We start from the raw sequence: 20,054 nt of genomic DNA, 5'->3' as shown, positions 1-20,054 counted from the left end.
TCTCTGACCCGTCACGTTCAATAAGCCTTCTGAGAGCTCTCCTGGGCCCGGGAGGCAGGGCCGGTTGGAGGAAGAATCAGGAGGTATTGGGGAGCAAAGTTGGGAGGATGGGCTCTTCAAACATGCCTCCAGGAAGAATGAGGACTGTTCCTTCTCCCTTTGTGACACCTTTTACCTTCTATCCCTTCCCCATCCAACTTGCATGTCCTCTTCTCTTGTGCCCTCCACACACACCTCCCTTTTGCAAGCCCGCATGTCTGTCTTCTGCTTTCTATTTTCCTTCCAGGCTTTTCACCACTCCTTCTGATTAATCATCTTGCTTAAGCAATATTTGCCAGTTATTTGTCAATGACTCCACTTTTCCACACTGTGATTTTTGGAAGCTAGTCGTCCCACTATGGGCAGGGGAGTTATGCTGCTCCCGGAGGGGCTAGAATCTACAGAAACTCTTTATGTAAAAAGATTTGTCTTTTCTCCTTCATTTATTTATCTATTCAAACACTTACTTATATCGGTGTTTTATTTTCCTCTTTGGATACGATCCAATACTAAATTATTGTGTTGTTCAAATTGTTCTAGTTTTTGTTGCCAGGAGTTTTTTCAGGTGCCTCCTGTGTCCCTTTAACATTTTGTATTTTGGGTTTTTCTGGGAATTCAATTTTTTTTTTTTTGCACACTGTCTTACTTTTTATGCCCAAGGTGGGGAGGTAATTAGTTTGTTTATTTATTTATTTATTTATTTATTTATTTATTTATTTATTTATTTATTTTAATAGAGGTACTGGGAATTGAACCCAGGACCTGTGCATGCTGAGCACACACTCTGCCAGTCAGCTATACCCTCCCCCTGTGCACTCTCTTACTTTTTGACATTACAAGGTACTCCAGGCTCATCTCATATTCCCTGTCCCAGGCCTAGAATTAGCCATTTCTTCAAGGATTGTGGTTCTTTTTATTGGAGAATGGTATTTAAAAACAAAGATTTGGGTGCTGGTTGCACTTATTGCTCCTGGAATGTCACTGTTTCTGAAACATCTCAGAGAACAGAGCTAAGAAATTTATATATGTCGACTTGTGTATACACACATATCTGTAATTATATATCAATCAGCATTTATTTTAAGCCAAATCCATACTGATATGTACAACTCTAAACCACATGGTTTATTCTAGCCTTTTCCTCTGCTTATCTGGAAACTCTCACTCCAATAGTGAGAAACATGGTCCCCACCATCCACAATTCATTTACTTATTTGTTCAGTCCCAGTACAGATACACAGCAGTCTCAATTTAACTGCTACCCCCATGGGAAACAGCTTATTAACTAGAGTACAGTTCTTTTGTGCAGCTCCTTTTGCCTTTAGTCTTACAGTTTCCAGTAATTTCCAAAGTTACTGTCAGTCTGGTCTGCTCTAACAAAAATACCATATACTACGTGGCTTATAAACAACAGAAAACTATTTCTCACAATTCTGGAGGTTGGGAAGTCCAAGATCAAGGTACAAGTACATTTGGTGTCTCATGAGAATTCATGTCCTGGTTCACAGATGACTGTTTTCTGGCTATAATTTCTTTTTAACATTTTTTATTGATTTATTCTGGCTATAATTTCACATGGCAGAAGGGGTGAGGGAGATCTCTGGGGTCTTGGTCACTAATCCCATTCATGAGGGCTCCATCTTCACGGCCTAATCACTTCCCAAAGTCCCCACCTCCTAATATGATCATATTCGAGATTAGGATTTCAACATATGAATTTGAGGGAGGGTACATAAACATCTAGTCTTTAGCAGTTACTTAGGTCTGTTTTTTCTGTATCCCCTTCAGTGAGGTTTTGTCATACATTTGTAGTACACTTAGATTCTTTGGTCACAGTCTGCCTTCCATCTTGGGACCAGCTGTTTTAAACATAGCCCCAGTAAATCAATTTTTAGCAGTTAGAGCCTGACTGATTTGCATATCGCCTAAAGCTACAGCCAACATCTGCAAGCCAGAGACAAAACAAACCCTGTACCTATTAAAAAAAAAAACCACAAGTTGCTTCTGCTCTGTGGAGCTCTCTGACCCTGAGACCTCCCTTTGGTCCGCTGAGCGACATTATCTAGACACATGAGCCCTTTTCCCCTGGGAGTTCTCTTGCCCCTGCCCCTGCCTTCTGGGTGGCACCCAGCCATCACCACCACATAGTCTCTGGAAGGTCACCTGCCAGGAGGGACTTCACTCATGCAAACCTATCAAGCAGCACCCAAAGAAAGCTTGTCATGAGCTACTGCCACATTTCTCAAACTCACTGCTGTCCCCTTCTTCATATGGCGGTTTCTTGTCGAACTCCGCAACTTCCCTAGACCCAAGACTGTTTTCTCTCCCTGGGAAAGACTTCCGAAGTTGAAAATTTTAAGGGTGTGGCAAATCAACAAACAAATCACCACTCAAGACTTATAGGACTTTATATTTGAATTTTTTAAAACAGCTTTATTGACATATAATTTTTAACTTCATATTTTGTACAGATTTTTTTCTTTTTTTATTGAAGTATAGTCAGTTTACAATGCTGTGTCAATTTCTGGTGTACAGCATAATGTTTCAGTCATGCAGATACATACGTATATTGGTTTTCAGATTCTTTTTCATTATAGGTTACTACAAGATATTGAACATAGTTTCCTGTGCTACACAGTAGTATATGTATCTATTTTATTTATAGTAATTAGTATCTGCAAATCTCAAACTTCCAATTTATCCTTCCCCACACCATTTCCCCCCTGGTAACCACAAATTTATTTTCTATGTTTGTGAGTCTGTTTCTGTCTTGTAAATAAATTTGTTTGTGTCTTTTTTGGGAGATTCCACATAGGAGTGATAGCATATAGTATTTTTCTTTCTCTTTCTGGCTTACTTCACTTAGAATGACGATCTCTAGGTCCATCCATGTCACTGAAAATGGCATTATTTTATTCTTTTTATGGCTGAGTAGTATTCCATTGTATAAATATACCACAACTTCTTTATCCAGTCATCTGTCGATGGACATTTAGGTTGCTTCCGTGTCCTGGCTATTGTATATAGTGCTGCTATGAACATTGGGGTGCATGTATCTTTTCAAATTAGAGTTCTCTCTAGGTATATGCCCAGAAGTGGGATTGCTGGATCATTTGGTGAGTCTATTTTTAGTTTTTTGAGGAAATCTCCATACTGTTTTCCATAATGGCTGCACCAAACTACATTCCCACCAGCAGTGTAGGAGGGTTCCCTTTTCTCCACATCCTCTCCAGCATTTATTGTTTGTGGACTTTTGAATGATGGCCATTCTGACTGGTGTGAGGTGATACCTCATTGTAGTTTTGATTTGCATTTCTCTGATAATTAGAGATACTGAGCATTTTTTCTTGTGTCTATTGGCCGTTTGTATGTCTTCACTGGAGAATTGCTTGTTTAGGTCTTCTGCCCAATTTTAGATTGGGTTGTTTGTTTTTTTCTTATTAAGTTGTATGAGCTGTTTGTATATTCTGGAAATTAAGCCCTTTTCAGTTCTCAAATATTTTCATTTGCAAATATTTTCTCCTATTTCATAGGTTGTTTTTTTGTTTTCTTTATAGTTTCCTTTTCTAGGCAAAAGCTTATAAGTTTAATTAGGACACATTTGTTTATTTTTGCTTTTATCTCTATTGCCTTGGTAGACTGCCCTAGGAGAACATTGCTAAGATTTATGTCAGAAAATGTTTTGCCTATGTTTTCTTTTTTTTTTTTTTAGCCTATGTTTTCTTCTAGGAGATTTATAGTGTATTGACATATAATTGATATATTATAAACTGCAATATTTAAATTATCAAACTTTGTAAGTTTTGACATACATATATGGCCATTAAATCATAACTCCAACCAAGATAGGGAACATATCCAACAGCTGCAAAATTTCATGTCCTTTAGTTATTCCTCCCTCCCATCTGTCCCTACGCTCAATTCCTAAGCAACCACTCATCTGCTTTCTTTTCACTATAGATTAATTTTCATTTTCTAGAGTTTTACAGAAATGAAATCATATGCGAGGAGGATATAACTCAGCGGTAGATCATGTGCTTAGCATGCACAAGGTCCTGGGTTCAATACACAGTACCACCATTTAAAAAATAATAATAAATAAGTTATAAATAAGTTATAAATGAATAAACCTACCTAATTACTTCTCCCAAATTTTTTTTTTAATTTTAAAAAATGGAATCACACACTATATACTATTTTTTGTTTGCCTTCTTTCACTCAATTATTTTGAGATTCATTCATGTTGTGTGTATCAATAGCTCATTCCTTTTATTGCTGATTTGTATTTTATCAGATAGATATACTACAATTCACTTATCTATTTACCTGATAATAGAAATTTGAGTTGGTTCCCGTTTTTGGTGATTACAAATTAAGTTGCTATAAATATTTATGTAAAAGTCTTTGTATGTCTATAAACTTCCTTTTCTCTAGAGTAAAATGTAGGAGGGGACTGGCTGGATCATATAGTGTATGTGTTTACCTTTCTAAAAAACTGCCAAACTGTTTATAAATTTGGTTGTATCATTTTACATTCTCACCAGCTGTATATGAGAAATCCGGTTCCTGAAATCGTGCTTTCTAGTGACCAACAAATTACTGGGCTCCTTCTTCACCCCACTCCCAACTTCCGGATTACCTTTGCTGGCAACGAGGAATGCCTGACTTGAACACTTTCCAGTCTGAGATGATTGTGACCAGGCTCTGAGCTTTGTGATCTTAATCGCCCATTTGTCTGGGAGTTGGAGTGAAGCCAGAATCTTCTCAAAGGGAGATTTTGACCTTTTTGGCCCGTACTTCTGCGGCCAGTGAGGTGGGCTGTCTGTCTCTCCTTTATTTGGCACTAGGCCATCATCTTGTATTGAGAGACTGTGAGTAGAGAAGACCCAGCACACACCAGTATTGCAGAGGACACTCACCACTTCATAGACTGGATTTTATGGGAAACTGCTGGGGAAATTGCTCGCAGATCTTTTTTTTTCCCTCAATTCTAATTTTTTATTGAAGTGTGGTTGATTTATGATGTTAGTTTCAGATGTACAGCAAAGCAATTCAGTTATATATAAATACATATTTTCAGATTTTTTTTTCCATTACAGCTCATTATAAGAAATTGAATATAGTTCCCTGTGCTACACAGTAGGTCCTTACTGTTTATCTATTTTATATATAGCATTGTGTATCTATTAATCCCAAACTCCTAATCTATCCCTCTCCCCAGTTTCCCCCCTGGTAACTACAGTTTGTTCTCTATGTTTGTGATTCTATTTCTGGTTTGTAAATAAAACGTGTATTATTATTTTTTTAAAAAAAAGGAAAAGAATTCAAAGCAAGATCTTGGGGAAAAAAACAAAAAAACAACACTTGGTAAGATCAGTCATTTTAATTTAATTTTTTTGAGGGAGGAGGTATTAGGTTTGTTCATTTGTTTTTAGAGGAGGTACTGGGGATTGAACCCAAACCCTTCACTGTTACACTTCCTGGATACAAGCCCTTTATCACATATACATGCTTTGCCTCTAATGCAGATGTTTAGTGTTTAACAGTTTTCTCTTCAATACTGCTTTAACAGCGACCCCCAAATTTTGCTATGCCATGTTATTGTTTTCAACAATAATCAGGTCAAAATATTTTCCAATTTCACTTTTTCTTGTTTGTCTTATGGGTTACTTAGAATTGTGTTATTTAGTTTCTGAAAAGTTTGAGACTTTTGAGAGGTCTTTCTCTTATTCATTTCAAATTTAACTTTGTTGTCAGAGAATATATTTCATTTAGCTTGAATCTTTTTTAGTTTATTAAGACTTGTTTTATGGCAGAAAATATGGTCTATCCTGGTAAATGTTCTGTGTGCACTAGAAACAAGGCTGTTGTATGGCAAGTTCTCTTAATATCAGTTGGGGTAAATTGGGTTATAATTTTAATCAAGTCTTCAATATTCTTGCTGATTCTCTGCCTCCTTGATCTATCAGCTATTGAGAAATGGGTGTCAAAAGCTCAGGCTATCATTATGAATTTGTTCATTTCTCGTTAACAGTTCTTCCTATATTTGCTTTGTGGAATTCAAAGTCCTATTTTTAAGGGCAGAAACAGGCAGGATTGTTAATGTTGTGATGATTAACTGACCTCTCCTATCATTTGGAAGTAACCCTCTTCAGCCTTGGTAATATTCTTTGTTCTGAAATCTACTTTGCCTGATATTGCCATAGTCATTCCAGCTTTCTTTTGACCAGTATTACCATGGTATGTGTCTTCTCACCCTTTACTCTTAACCTCTGTGTGTCTTCATATAAAGTACACTTCCTGTAGACAGTGTACAGTTGTCTTCTTTTTTTAATCCAGTCTATCACTGGCTTTTAATTGGTATGTTCAGATCATTTACATTTAATAAGATTATCGATATGCTTAGATGGGTGTAACTTCATGCTCTTTGTTTTACGTTTGTCCTTTCTATTCTTTGTTCCCTTCTGATTTTTTGGGGGGCTTCATTTGGACGTATACACTTTTTTAGTGATTCCATTTTAATCTCTTGTATTTATTTTTAGCAGTAGTTCTTTGTTTTGTTAATCCAGTGGTTGCGTCAGGATTTATAATATATATCTTCAACTTATCATAGCCTATTTTCAATTAATATTTTACTATTTCATTTATAGTATAAGAATTTTATGAAAATACATTTCCATTTCTCTCCTCTCATATTTTATGCTACTGTTGTCATGCATTTTACTTTGAAATATGATATAAATCCCAATCTGTATTACTACTACTTTTGTTTAGTCAATTCTACTTTAAAGAAATTTAAATAATGAGAAAAATTACATGTATTTTCCCATGTAGTTAGCATTTACAGTGTTCTTCATTCTTTAGTACAGATCCAGATTTCTACCTGGTATAATTTCCCCTCTTCCTGTTTGACTTTCTTTTAACATTTCTTGTAGTGTCAGTTTGTTGGTGATGAATTCTTTAAACTTCGCAATATTAGGATGCTTTTATTTTGCCTTAGATTTTTAAAGATACTTTTGCCAGGTAGAGAATTTCAATATTGATTATTTTCTTACCTTCAATACTTTAATAATATTTTCCTGCTGGATTCTTACTTATATTGTTTCAAATGAGAAATCTAATGTCACCCCTATCTTTGCTTCTCTGGCTATAACGTCTTTTTTCTTGAAGCTGCTTCTATGGTTGTCTCTTTATTACTGCTTTTTTTTTCCTTTCCAATTAGATTATAGTGTGTCTTTGTATAGTTTCCTTCAAGTTTGGGGGATTTGTTGAAATTTTTTGGATTGGGGACTTTACAATATTATATTAGTTTCAGGTATGCAACTGAGCAATTTGATATTTTTATAGGTTATACTCCATATAAAGTTATTACAAAATATTGGCTATATTCCCTATGCTGTGCATCATACCCTTTATCTTATTTGTTTCAGTTTTGCATGTAACTTTTTAAAAATTATTGAGGTATAGTTGATGTACAATATTAGATAAGTTTCAGGTGTCCAACATAGTGATTCACAATTTTTAAAAGTTATGCTCCATTTATAGTTATTATAAAATATTCCCTGAACTAAGATATCCTTGTAACTTATTTACTTTATACCTAGTAGTTTGTGCCTCTTAGTCCCCTTTTCCCATCTTGCCCTTCCCACAACCCTCTCCACACTGATCCATTTGTTCTCTGTATCTGAGTCTATTTCTGATTTGTTATATTTCTTCATTTTTTTTTATTTTTTAGATTCCACATATAAGTGAAAACATACAGTACTGTTTTATTCTGCCTGACTTTGCACAAAGCATAATACCCTTCAAGTGGCAAATTTTCATTTTTTATGACTGCCTAATATTCATATATATATATGTAAATATATATATATATATATATATATATATATATATTCTTTATTCATTCAACTTAGATTGCTTCCATATCTTGGCCATTGTAAATAATGCTGCTAAATGTTAGGGTGAATAAATCTTTTTGAATTAATGTTTTCATAGTCTTTGCATAAATACCCAGAAACAGAAGAGCTGGATCATATAGTAGTTCTAGTCTAAACTTTTTGAGGAAACTTCATACTACTCTCTATATCACCTAATCTGCTGTGAATTCCTTCTAGTGTATTTTCCATTTCAGTTTCTGTATTCTTCAGCTCTGACTGGTACTTTTTAAATCTTTTCTAATTCTTTTCCGAACTTCTCCCCCTGCGTTCATCTACTTTTTCCCCAAGTTCAGTCAGCATTTTATTACTATTGCTTTGAACTCTTTATCAGGTAAATTATTTCTCTCTGTTTCACTAGAGTTATTTTCTGGGGTTTTATCTTATTCTGGCATTTCAAATATATTCCTCTGTCTTTTCATTTTAACGTTCTCTATTTGTCTCTATGAAATTAGGTGAAACATTTACCTATCCTGGTATTGCAGTTGTGTCCTTATGTGCAAGTGTCGCTATGCATTTCGCACCCGCCCAGTGGGTTGGGTGGGAGAGCTGCGTCTGAAGTGAGCACAGGCCTTGTCTTCCCCTGGGGTGCACTGGCAGCTGCCTCCTTAACTGGAGGTAACACTCGAGTCAGAGGGGCTAGAGCCAGTGCCAGGGGCAAGCTGGGGTCTCTCTTATGCTCAATGGCAGTAGCCGCCCTATTGAGGGAAGAGTGCTGCCCTGTTGAGGGACTGGAGCAGGAGACGTGAGGAAACTGGGGTTCTTCTTGGAGGGTGGCAGTCTCCACCTTGGCTATGGGTGTGGCCAGGGCCCAATGGCTTAGGCCTGTACTTCTGACCTGGTTCTGCTCCCTGCACCCCCAGCCTCCAGTGCATGCATCTGGGCTAGAGGCGGAGTCAGTGCACCAGGGGTTGGAGCCATACCGCTTAGTTGGCCCCGCTCCTTTTCTGGTGCATGTGCGTGCACAGTGGCAAGGGTGGTCTCTGCTCTGGCTAGAGCTGCCCTGAGTTGGCTCTGCTCCTTCCCAAGTGTATGAGGGTGTGGTGGTAACGGTGGCCTCTCCCTTAGCAGGGAGCAGCACTACAGCAGGCGGGGCTAAAGCAAGAGCTCCATGAAGGCTGGGGGGCACACTGGGTAGGTCCTGGCAGACTGGCCAGAGCACCAGGCCGTTTTCAATCTGGTGTCTCTGCATTGGTACTGGGAGCAAGCAAGTGTGTGTGCCCACTCTTCGACAGTGGAGTCTCAGTTTCTTACAGCTCTCTGGTGTTCAAGCCAGCTGAGGGGGTTCATCTTCCCAGTGTGAAAAGCCCCAGTGCTGAGATGCCTAATACATGACTCCAATCCCTCACTCCAGGAGGGTCTTCGAGCCTCTGATATCCCCCTTCCATTCTGGGTCACTTGCTAGGGGTACAGGACCTGACCAGATTGCTTCTCCTCCCTCCTACCAGACTCCGTGTGGTTCTCTATTTACAGCATCGGTTGTAGACGAACCATTCTGCTAGTCCTTAGGTCGTTCTCAGCAAGAGAACTACTATTTGTAGTTGTAATTTTTGTGTGTTCTTGTACGGAGGTGAGATTGTGGTCTTTCTTAGTCTGTCATCTTGATCTCAACTCTGGTTCTTTTTTTCTACTGTCCATGAATCTACATAACGTTTTGCAAGTAAGGAGCACAGTTTTCAATGGTTTTAATGTTTTTTATTCTGTGTGAATTTCAATTGACTGATTACTCTCCACATCCTGATTTCTGTTTTCTTGCTTCCTTTCCTGCTTAGTAATCTTTGATTCGATGTCAGATGTTGTGAAATTTACCTTGTTCATTTACCTTGTATGGTTATTTTTGTATTTCTATAACCCTTCTTGAACATTTTTCTGGGATACACATAAGCTATTTGGAATCATGTTTTGATTTGCTAGGCAGGTACAGAGCGGTAACAGTCTAGGGCTAATTATTTCTCACTACTGAGGCAAAACCTTCCTGAGTACCTTACCTAATGCTCCGTGTATTTCGACTTTTTCCAGCCTGGCTATTAGGAGTAGGCACTATTCCTTCTGATCCTTTCAGGTGGCTCTTTCCCAGCCTCGGGTGATTTTCTCCCACATGTGTGATTAAACAATATTCTGTGAATACCTGAGGGGAACCCTTTGTAGATCTCCAAGTTTCTGTCTTGAAGCAGCTGTCTCATTCCTGGTACTTTGTCTTATGAATTAATGTTTCTTTGGTCTTCTGATTTCCTCAATTCCCTCTCCTCCACTCAGGTAGTCTTCTGTCTCTTCCTGAGTTGGCTGCTCCTTCACTTTTGCCTGAAATTTCTCTCAAGACAGTAAGTTGAGTGAATTGCACGGCTTACCAGACTTCTGTCTCTCAAGATCAGGGTGTTTTGTTGCCTGATGTTAAGGGTCTTAAAAATAACTTTTCCAACATTTTGTCAGTTTTAAAAAAATGTTTCAGGTAGGAGGGTAAATTATGTCTACTTTACTTCATCTCAACTGGAAGATTATTTTAATCCTTTTAAAAAATTATTTTAACACCAAGTCTAAAGTAAACAAGCTGTCTACAAATTTTGGAGCTAGGCGACCTGTCCTTGCTTCTAGGGAGAAAATAGATGTATCATAGCAGAATTGCACTCCTGTTGGGCATCTGCACTTCGTGATTCACAAGCTAACAAACGCATGGGTTGACTGCAGATTTCACAGGACATAAGAATACTTTCTTAATGCATAAACTGACATTTTGGTTTTATTGCTGCAGAATATTAGAAAAGAAAGAGAAATTCATTATTTCTGTAACACAAAAAATTGTGTGTAACATGAGACTTTTGGGTCTTGATGGCTCAAATGTACTTTCATGGCTTTAGTGTTTATTTTAACATTTTAGCTATCTGAAAGGTGAGAATGAAAAACCAATATGTTCAATATTCAGACAATACATAACAGAAAGAGTAACTGTGATTATGCTATGAACGTTCTGTTTTACTAGGACAAATTCAAAAGATCTGACTTTTCTAATTATCTAACAAAGGTGGAAGACACCTAAAATAATAACAGGTTAATTTTGCTGCCACCCTTGAGAGGGTGGGGTTTTCGTGCAGATACGCTGGATTGAAGCAAGTAATTCACACTTTTCTTGCACCCGAGTTTGAGAAGCAATTTTGTACTGCACATATTTTTAAAGCATTTCTTTCCAGGCTGTTGTTGGTTTTAATTTATTTTGGTGTCTTTTGCCATTAGAGATTATTATTGTGCAATTTGCTTTGGGTGCAGTTTCTGAGAATTCTTGTACATGGATGTGTTCAGTCTATGTGTGTATAATCAAGTCTTTCAATAATTTTCTTTATGCCTGACCCTGTCCTCTACTTTTGCTTAATCAAGGCACCCCTTAACTAATTCTAAAATTATGAAAAATACTCTACTGTATTGTATCAATATCCTTAATGTTGTTGTCTAAATATTACTTTGATACCTAGTCCAACATACACTGGGGGGCAGGGTGTGTGTGTGTGTGTGTGTGTGGTGTATTGTATATGGAATGAAAAATAGAATCTATGTTATTTTTTTCCGTTGATATCAAGTCCATTGTCTCACAGGAGTTATTTTTTCCTTTTCCAAAAAAAATCTTTGAGATACTGTATCCTAAAATATTGCATACTTCTATTTTCCGACTATTACTAATCTCTGAGAAGGACCAAACTATGAAATCAAACAAACCTATGGCCATATCTTGGATATCTTGTCTATACTTTCTAAACTCATGTTGACATTACAGAAAAAAATACCAGGTAACAATTCAAGAAATTTTAAAAATTTTTTGTAGAATCATTAAAAAAGAAAAAAGCTAGATAGAGCATGACCAAGTATAAATGTGGAGGAAAATGTAATCAGTTGAGGAGGGAATTCTGTCATCTGAGACTTGGCTGTGACTCCAAGTTAGCAAAATAAGGTGTCAAAAATACTCTACATTTGTGCTCTGAAGGTTCATTTCCAATGACTGGGTAACTCTTATTTTGTGTTTTGTATTCTGTGCACCTCTGTAAGTTCAGATGCTCAAGTTTTCACAATCACCCCCAAGGGGAAGATGTGACTTGAGTAAATACGTGGGTTTCAGTGAACCCACTGATCCTCTTATGACCCAGAAGGATCACATTGTTTCCCAGAGTTTCTCAAACTGACTCCACTCTCAGTTTGGTTATGGGTGTGAAGGTCTGAAGCAATAAATATTGCATAAATATTGCAAAATATTAAATGTTTGTTACAAAGTATAAATTGGAGACTGGTTAAAGCTGAGATTTTTCTTGCTGAGTTGAATGAAGAGATACTCTGAGATTTATTCACAAAGGTAGGTCTAATTCTAAGGGCTGAGTTTTTAGAATCTCTTTTTGCTCAACATTCGAACTAAGGAACTGACATTTCCTGATGCTGATAAAAAGTGAGACTTCCCAGATATCAAAATGTGGCATTCTGAGAAATTGGCACATAATATTTAAGCACATGCCCAAACCAGATCTTAAACATCTGTTTCTTAAGTGACACTTCTTCAGAGTTACTTAACTTTGAGGAATAGACAACTTTAAAGGGAACAATAAAAAAATAAACCATTCCGAAATAACAGTTCAATAAGGTTTTATTTTGTTCCCCCCACACCCCTCACATGCAATCTGTATTTCCACTAGTTGGGACCACATTGCAGATACAGTTCAGTGTTTTGACTTTTCCCCAGCCGTTTATCATGCACACTTGCTACTTCTGCATTTGGCGTCCATTCCTTCTTTTGTGTTGTAGGAAACAACCATCCTGTCAGCAATTGGAATTCTACTGGGGTTTTAATTGTGTGGTTTTGCCTTTACTTCTCAAAGAAGGACATGAGCCTCAGGTGGGCCAATCAGTGGAGCTCACATTCCTGGGTTTAGTCACATGGCAGAAACAAGGCCAATCAGAAAAAGTATTCTCTATGTTGGACCAGAGTGGGAGATGCTGGCACTTCTTACAGTGACCCTAAATATAGCCTATAAAGGTGAGGATGAATTTCTCAGCTGTTACTTGGAGAGACCCTGCCTGAGAATGAAGCTAGTGTAGAAAGCAGAGTGGGAGACAGAAAACAAGTCTGGTGGATTGAATTTCTTCATCCTGTGGTGCTTCCTGGACGTCTGTCCTCTGTGAGTCAATGCACTTCCTCCATTGTTTCAGTTACTTTGTTTGGTACTTCTGTCCCTTGTAACCAGACAGTCCCACTGCTCTAACATGACAGATATTCTGTACCTCTAAAATTTCATCGATTCATATATTTGTAGATTCTAAAAGATAATCCACTCTAAGAAAATATAATTCTCTTGTTCTCTGGATGAGAATGCTGATGATGTCAGCTATTAGCGGTTATTATTGTTGTGGTGTTTCGTCGTTTCTATGACCACATCAGCCTCGTGATTTCTGGTCATTTATATTTTTAAATTTCAAATGTTTGTTCCTATGAAGTAAAACTTGCTGTCCATATTTCTATATAACTTACTGCTACTTTGAATTCTATTGAAAATCGGGGGTTGAGGGGCAGTGAAGAATCAACATTTTAAGCTTTTTATTTTACTTGCCAAATTCTTCACTGTAATCAGAAATACCTGATTCCCCACCTTATCACACTCTCACCAGCACTGAGTTTGGAAAGTACAACCATTATTACCACTTTGAAAGACACAATTTCAGTTTTTCTTTTGTGATTGAGGCTATATAGTTACATGTTCGTTGTCCATTGATGCCCCATCGTAAGAGCAATTAAAAAAATCCAGCTTCTCCTATTTTAAACAATTTACTCTAAAAAGACCTTTTAATAACCTCTCTGACCTGTATATTCGTGAACCTAAGGAGCTTTGACTCATCTGTTTTTTTTAAGTCTGGTGAAACAGAGTCCTGACCTGGGACTCAAGACTTGCATTTTATGAGGAGAGACTCCAGACAAACAGCCTCTCTCAGGCCCTTCCCAGCTTATAAATCTGAGTTGCCCTAACCTTGAAGCAAGTTTAAAAGCAGACGGGAGAAGTAGAACTCCAACAGGTATCTGGACACCCATATTCAAAGCAGCACTATTCACAATAGCCTAAGGGTCAAAACAGTTCATCTCAATCTTTTTCCAGAAACATTTACTGAAAATGAGGGGGGGAGGGGAATGTTTTTTTGATCCTCAGGTACATTTTCATGTATTCTGAGAAAAAGCTCCTCAAAATTTCATGGGCTAAGAATCACCTTGGGGATTTGTTTAAAGTGCGGAACACTGGGTGCCTTCACAGAGACTTTGATGAATAAGGTCAGAGGGAAAACCAAGGAGTCCGTGAACCACAGGTAGGCCGGTTCTGCTGCGTGAGGTTACCAGGCAAAAACGTCGGAAACACTGCATGAGTCTGTGTCACACTATCTATTGTGTATTCTCTGTCTCTGTCTCTGTCCTGGTCCCTGTCTGTCTGTCTGTGTCTTTCACTCTTGCTCATTTACAGTTAATCCCCATGCCCACGCTCTGCCCCAGGCAACCACTGACCTACTTTCTGTGCTGTCCCTGTACTGAACTTTGGAATAGGAAGCAGAGTGAATGTGGATTGCTTTTTAACATGTTAAAATGTTTTATAAAATGATGATAAGTAAAAGCACATTGTTGGCACATGAATAGATAAACTGGGCATCAAAACACACTAGATCATTCAGAAAAAGAATTACTTAATATCTAAAGGTAACATTTTTTAGGATTTTGTTTGTTTTGCTAGATGAAAGGATTTCTTTATTTTGACAGTCGTAAAGTCTTTTACAAACATATAAGAAATGAAATCAGCCATTTTTTCTCCAGCCTCCTTTTCTAACAAAAAGATGATCAAATATATGAGATTGAAGAACAACCACTAAAAACCTTATTTGTTGGAGGGGAGGATATAGCTTCTTGGTAGAATGCATGCTTAGTATGCACAAGGTCTTGAGTTCAATCCCTGGTACCCCCATTAAGTAAACAAATGAATAAACCTCAGTACCTGCCCTCTCAAAAAATTAAAAAAACAAAAACAAAACCTAATTTGTGACTTAAAGTTACAATTCTTGGAGTTTTAATTTTTGATGAGTATGAAGAAAGTTGCTACATATTTCATTCCCACTTTGTAAAGTAACTTTAAATTCAAAGTGAAAGAATGAATTTTATTCCCTGGATAATTGGTACTGAGATTACATATAAATCATGTAACAAAAAAAAAAAACCATCTCTCACTATACTTCAAAATAAATTCCAGATGGATGAAAGATTTAAATTTTCAAAAATCCAGAAGTCATTAGATGGCGTAAAACTGAGAATGTATATACTTTGGGGTGAACAAGGATGTTAAGAAGTCTGAAACCACAAACCAAGTTGAATTCAGAGAGAAAAGACTAAGAGGTGTGAGGAAGCCAAACGAAGAGGTGTCTTGGGCAGGACTCGGGCGTGTCCTCGGCTGGTTACAAGGGCTACAGGAACCTGAACCCGGCCATCCATGCCCACGCTATCCTGCTCTCTCCAGCCCAAGGTGGCTCAGAGACCCCAGATTCCCATTTCTGGGAATGTGTGCTGAGCTCCCTGGACTGTCACTGTGGGATCACTCTTCTCAAGAGACTCCCTGGAGGAGACTGAGGAGAGTGAAAGCAGGGATGGCAGGAATGGCTTATGGACATGGTCCCACCACAGTGCCCAGGCTCACGTCACCACTTCACAGCACTGCTGTCCTTCTTGGCCCGTTGTCTGCTTTCCTACCTTCAGCTATTCTCTCCGCTCTCTGATTTGTGCCTCGACATCTACCTTTCTGTTACTCCACCATTCTCTGACCTTTTGTACTCACATAGCTACAAACGTGGATCCAGCCTGGACTCAGAGCCTCTCCATCTCCATCTGGGTCAGGGTCTCTGGCTCATCAGCACTACAGAATCACTCAGGCTGCCTCAGGGAGGACTTCTCTCACACCAAGAGCACAGTGGAAGAAGAAAAAACTGGAAAATTTCTTCTGCAACAACACAGCCAGGCTTCCCAGGTTGGGGACCGGTTTGTTACAGCTACACTCTAGTGGCTCAAAGACCATTCTAGTACTGGCCACTTTGGCAGTCTCCCTGCTTCTGCTAGTCTCCCCTCAGTGAGTTACAGAGACAGTCCATCAATGGCGTACAATCTGGCCTCAGCTAGAGAAAGAGGGACTGGACTGATGGAAGCCATAGAACAGTGATTAAGAACAGAGACCGGGAAATCAGGCTGACTTGTGACCAGCTTTGAACCAGATTTTAAGCAACGTTCCTTCACAGAGAGATACCAATTACAATCAAAAGAAAAACAGTACTAAAACAATACCCTTATCACAAGGGCGTCTGGATGGTGAGGCGGATAACGGAGTAAGTGCTCAGCATAGTGCCAGGCACGTGGTTGCGCATGTTGCTAGCCATTGTAATTTATTAGTTTTATTTTAGGGCGATCTCAGGAAGGTACCACTTCAGCTCCTCAACCTCGTTCTTCTGTTTTCCTCTTCCAAGCTCTTGCTCTCGTAGAGGAGGTCAGGACGCCCAGTTTCGGGATCTCTCCAGCCCAGTCCTTAAAACGTGCGCTCCCTGAAGCAGAGGGCACACAAGGATGGAGCGAGGCAAGGCGGCCACGGGCAAAGATGGGCTGGAAGTCTGCTCTCTGCTGTCCCTCAGGTGCTTGCCTTTGTGTGGGAAGGAAGCCTCCTTGGAGAACTAATGGTTAACAGTCAGGTTTGGAACAGAAACGAAAAATGATAAACCAGCCCAGGAGTCGTCTGTGAAAGATGACCCTTTCCACTAAAGAGCAGACTGTGTGCTGATGTCTAGCAAGGGGGCATAGTTCTGGGACAATGCTTACTACTGCTCAGGCTCTTGTAAGGAAAGTTAAAAAAAAAAAAATCATTGAACGGAATTACCGTGAGACATAATAATAATGTGCTTCATCAGTATGTACCTCATTTAATATTTCCATTTCTTTTTCAAGTTATTAATGTTGTAAGTTATCTCCCCAGTTTTCCTTTTTGAGTAGCAAGGACATTGCTCCTACTGACTGAAGGTACCAGTGCAGCCTACTGCGGGGTGAGCAGACGCGGAAGTGCACACAGAGGGCAAGTGAGGTGACGAGTGCCTCTCTGATGAGGAGGTTACCATACTGCAGATAGCTGCACAGGGTGGGAAGCATTTAGGGATATGAAAACCTGATCGTAGCAGAAACCATAAAATCTAACGATCGGGGAAAGAAAGAACGGGGGAAAAGCACTCAAGGTAAGTGACTCACCTTAGCAGAAGAGGAGGCAGAGGAGATTGCAAAATGGACTGAGCAGTCCCAGGCAATGAGGTGCTGGGAAAAGTATGTACACGAAGAAGCACAGCACATGGGGTTTGTCTGACACTCTGGACCTTGCCTGATGCCTTCTCCAAGGGCAGTGATGGTCACAGGTGAGCATGAGGAGAAAGTCACAAGATGAAGACTTTCCCTCATCACGGCAGGAGCTTAATGAGAGGAGGTGGGATCCCTCATGCTGTCCCCAGTGCAAGTTCTTAACTCCAGGAAGGGAACAGACACGTTTCCTCCGGAGGGAGGGAGCACCTGAGCCTCCTGTCTGCCTGTCCCCCTCTCTCCCTGCTGCAGTCTTGACCACTGGTCCTCCTCCACCCTTCCCTCCTGCCCTTCGTCTCTCTGGCTCTCTTCCTCATTCCTTCCTTGTTTCTGTCTCTCTCCTCCACTTTCTCTCTCTCCTTCCCTTTCTCCTTTTCTCTCCCTTCTTCCTTCATTTTTCCCTCTCTTATCCACAGTCTTCTAGACTGACTAGAGGCTTAGGAAGGTCACCTTTTCATAAATAGTTTAGGGATATTTAAACAGATTTTGAGTTGTCCATTTTTTTTAAATCTGGCAATCCTCATTATTTTTTTATTGAGTTATAGTCAATTTGAGTTGGACATTTTTAAATGGTCCAGAATATTAGAGCTCAGAGCAGCAGGAGGTGGTCGAAATGGGCCCTGCCCAGGACGAGAAGCACACAGAGGATCACAGTAGAACCTAACTCCTGGCCTCTTGTGTTCCCTTCAGGAAAATATGTGGACTCGGATCCGCGCACAGTCCCTGCTTCTGCTGTTCCTGCTGCTGAAGCCACTGCAGTTCCAATGGATAAATGACCCTCAGTTTCCAGCAGACAAACTTGAAGAATTTGAAGATTATTTAGAATATTTATTTGGCACAGGACCTACCAGGCCACCTACCAAAGAAACATTCAAAAGCCGTGTCATTGTTGATCGTGAAAGACCATTATATGATCCAGACTATTGTACTGAAGAAATAAAAATGAAAAATGTTCACAAAAAGTTACTTTGCGTTAAAGAACACTTTTTCCTCCAGACAACTTATGAGGACATGCAACAGATCTGTCTCGATATGTTTGTGCCCTGTAAGAATGGAGTGAAGAGATGTCACAGGAGCAAGCAGCTAGTCAAAGGAGTGCATTGTGTTTTACAAAGTGGGTACAGGATGCCAGAATGTGTGTACGAATCTTCTTACACAGCAGGCAATGTCCTTCTCACTTGTGAATGGCAAAATGATATTGATGATCTTTTTCCTGCTAATGTAAATGATATTGAAAAAATATCTAGCATAAATCTTCTTTCCAAAAGGAATCTATCTTACACCCACCGTTCCAGAAGAGGATTCTCCAAGAGGTTAGCAGGAGAGGCTAGGACCCTATCCTGATTGATCCTTACAGGTCAAAAGTGAGAATGGGAATTTTGGTCCCATTCCTTTTAATCACCCATTTTAGCCTCCCTTTTCCCCCAACACCATGCAAAGGCAAGGTGGCCTAGGTGAACAGACAGTGCTCTGAGGTGTGGTTTCAAGCAACTCACCCAATTTGGCACTTGTGGAATATGTTATGAGGATGAACCCCTGCAGGGAAAGGATGACCAGCACCAAGAGCAAAAGGAAATGGTTGCCTGCCGTGTGCTCCAAAGTTGTATTCCTGTGAACCCCTAGTTCAGTAGAAATAATAAAGTGCATTGACCCAGCAAAGTGTCTCTGCTATGGTTATGTGGGGTTTCTGGGTTTGGGCTTAGCCTTCTCTGTGGCACAATTTGCACCAGAAAGAATTTGGAGCCCCCTGAGAAGTTGTGAGATTCATCTTTCTAGTGCTGTATTTGTGGATATTCCCCTTGTTTTATTCTGTCCATACAACACAATGCTCGTGGGAACACGAAGGTGTAGATTCTAATAGGAGGCATCTCAGGATAAATACCTAAATATTCAGAATAGTAAACTCCCCAAAGTACTTCCCGATTCTCCGATGCTACGTTGCTGGAGGTCCGCATCTGTGCTTTAGCTTAGACATCACTCTTCTCAAATCTGCAAACAATTCCTCACTTTCCGGCATAGTCACCTATATTCACAATTCCTTTTCCTCACTTTCTTGCCAGTGTGGCTTTATCTGAGGATATTCCACTTCCAAAAAAGGCTGGAGAATCAGTATGATCAAAGAAATCAGTGTGTCCACTTTAGGTAATAACCTGTCTCTCTTTGTAAAATTCCTCAATATCTTTTTCCCATTATTCCCTATCACTTACTGAAAATGGGCTAAGGAGGAGTGATGGGGATGGGAGGGAGAGCGCCTATCACTCTGGCACATTTCGTCACCATCCCATCTGGGCATCTTCTCCCAATTCCGTCTCCTTGTCTTCAGACTCAGCGCTAAGGTCCAACTGAGCAATTGGTTGATGTCCTTAAGGGCTTAGGGCCAATGGCTGCCAGACCCCATGTCAGTGACTCAGGAAAGGACATTAGAAAATCAAGCCTGGAGACACCACTCTTCACATGGAGACTCATGGCTTTTCATTGTCATGTCTGAGTGAATGAGGACCCCATCAAACTTCTGAGAATCTCCATGACCCTCTCTAGCAGCCAAACTTCTGGACATCAGTTAAAGAAGATCTGCGCTTAGGCTAGACTGCCTCTGTGCTGTAGACCATCTGGTCCGGGCCATGTTTGTCTCATCTACCTTGGGGTTACACAACACACAATAAATAGATTTGTGAGACTATGGTGTACTACAATAACATAAG

General features: G+C 39.5%; 1 protein-coding gene across 3 annotated transcripts; it reads left to right on the top strand.

The window, feature by feature from the left end:
- RNASE9 (ribonuclease A family member 9 (inactive)) lies at positions 1 to 19,011 on the top strand. Of its 3 annotated transcripts, none has more exons than XM_072963948.1 (2): positions 1 to 83; positions 18,043 to 19,011. In XM_072963948.1, exon 2 carries the CDS (start codon positions 18,049 to 18,051, stop codon positions 18,694 to 18,696), a length of 648 nt encoding a protein of 215 aa, XP_072820049.1. In that variant the 5' UTR covers positions 1 to 83; positions 18,043 to 18,048; the 3' UTR covers positions 18,697 to 19,011. The 3 variants fall into 3 exon arrangements, with proteins under 3 accessions (XP_072820049.1, XP_072820050.1, XP_015106528.1); XM_072963949.1 differs by lacking the exon at positions 1 to 83 and adding an exon at positions 5,390 to 5,406; XM_015251042.3 differs by lacking the exon at positions 1 to 83 and adding an exon at positions 13,030 to 13,126.
- The last annotated feature ends 1,043 nt before the right edge of the window (positions 19,012 to 20,054 follow it).

Source organism: Vicugna pacos, chromosome 6 (assembly GCF_048564905.1).
Source record: "Vicugna pacos chromosome 6, VicPac4, whole genome shotgun sequence".
In the NCBI taxonomy this organism is placed as follows: domain Eukaryota; kingdom Metazoa; phylum Chordata; class Mammalia; order Artiodactyla; family Camelidae; genus Vicugna; species Vicugna pacos.
The sequence above is the reverse complement of the archived record's forward strand: the minus strand, read 5'-3'. Positions and strand labels throughout refer to the sequence as shown.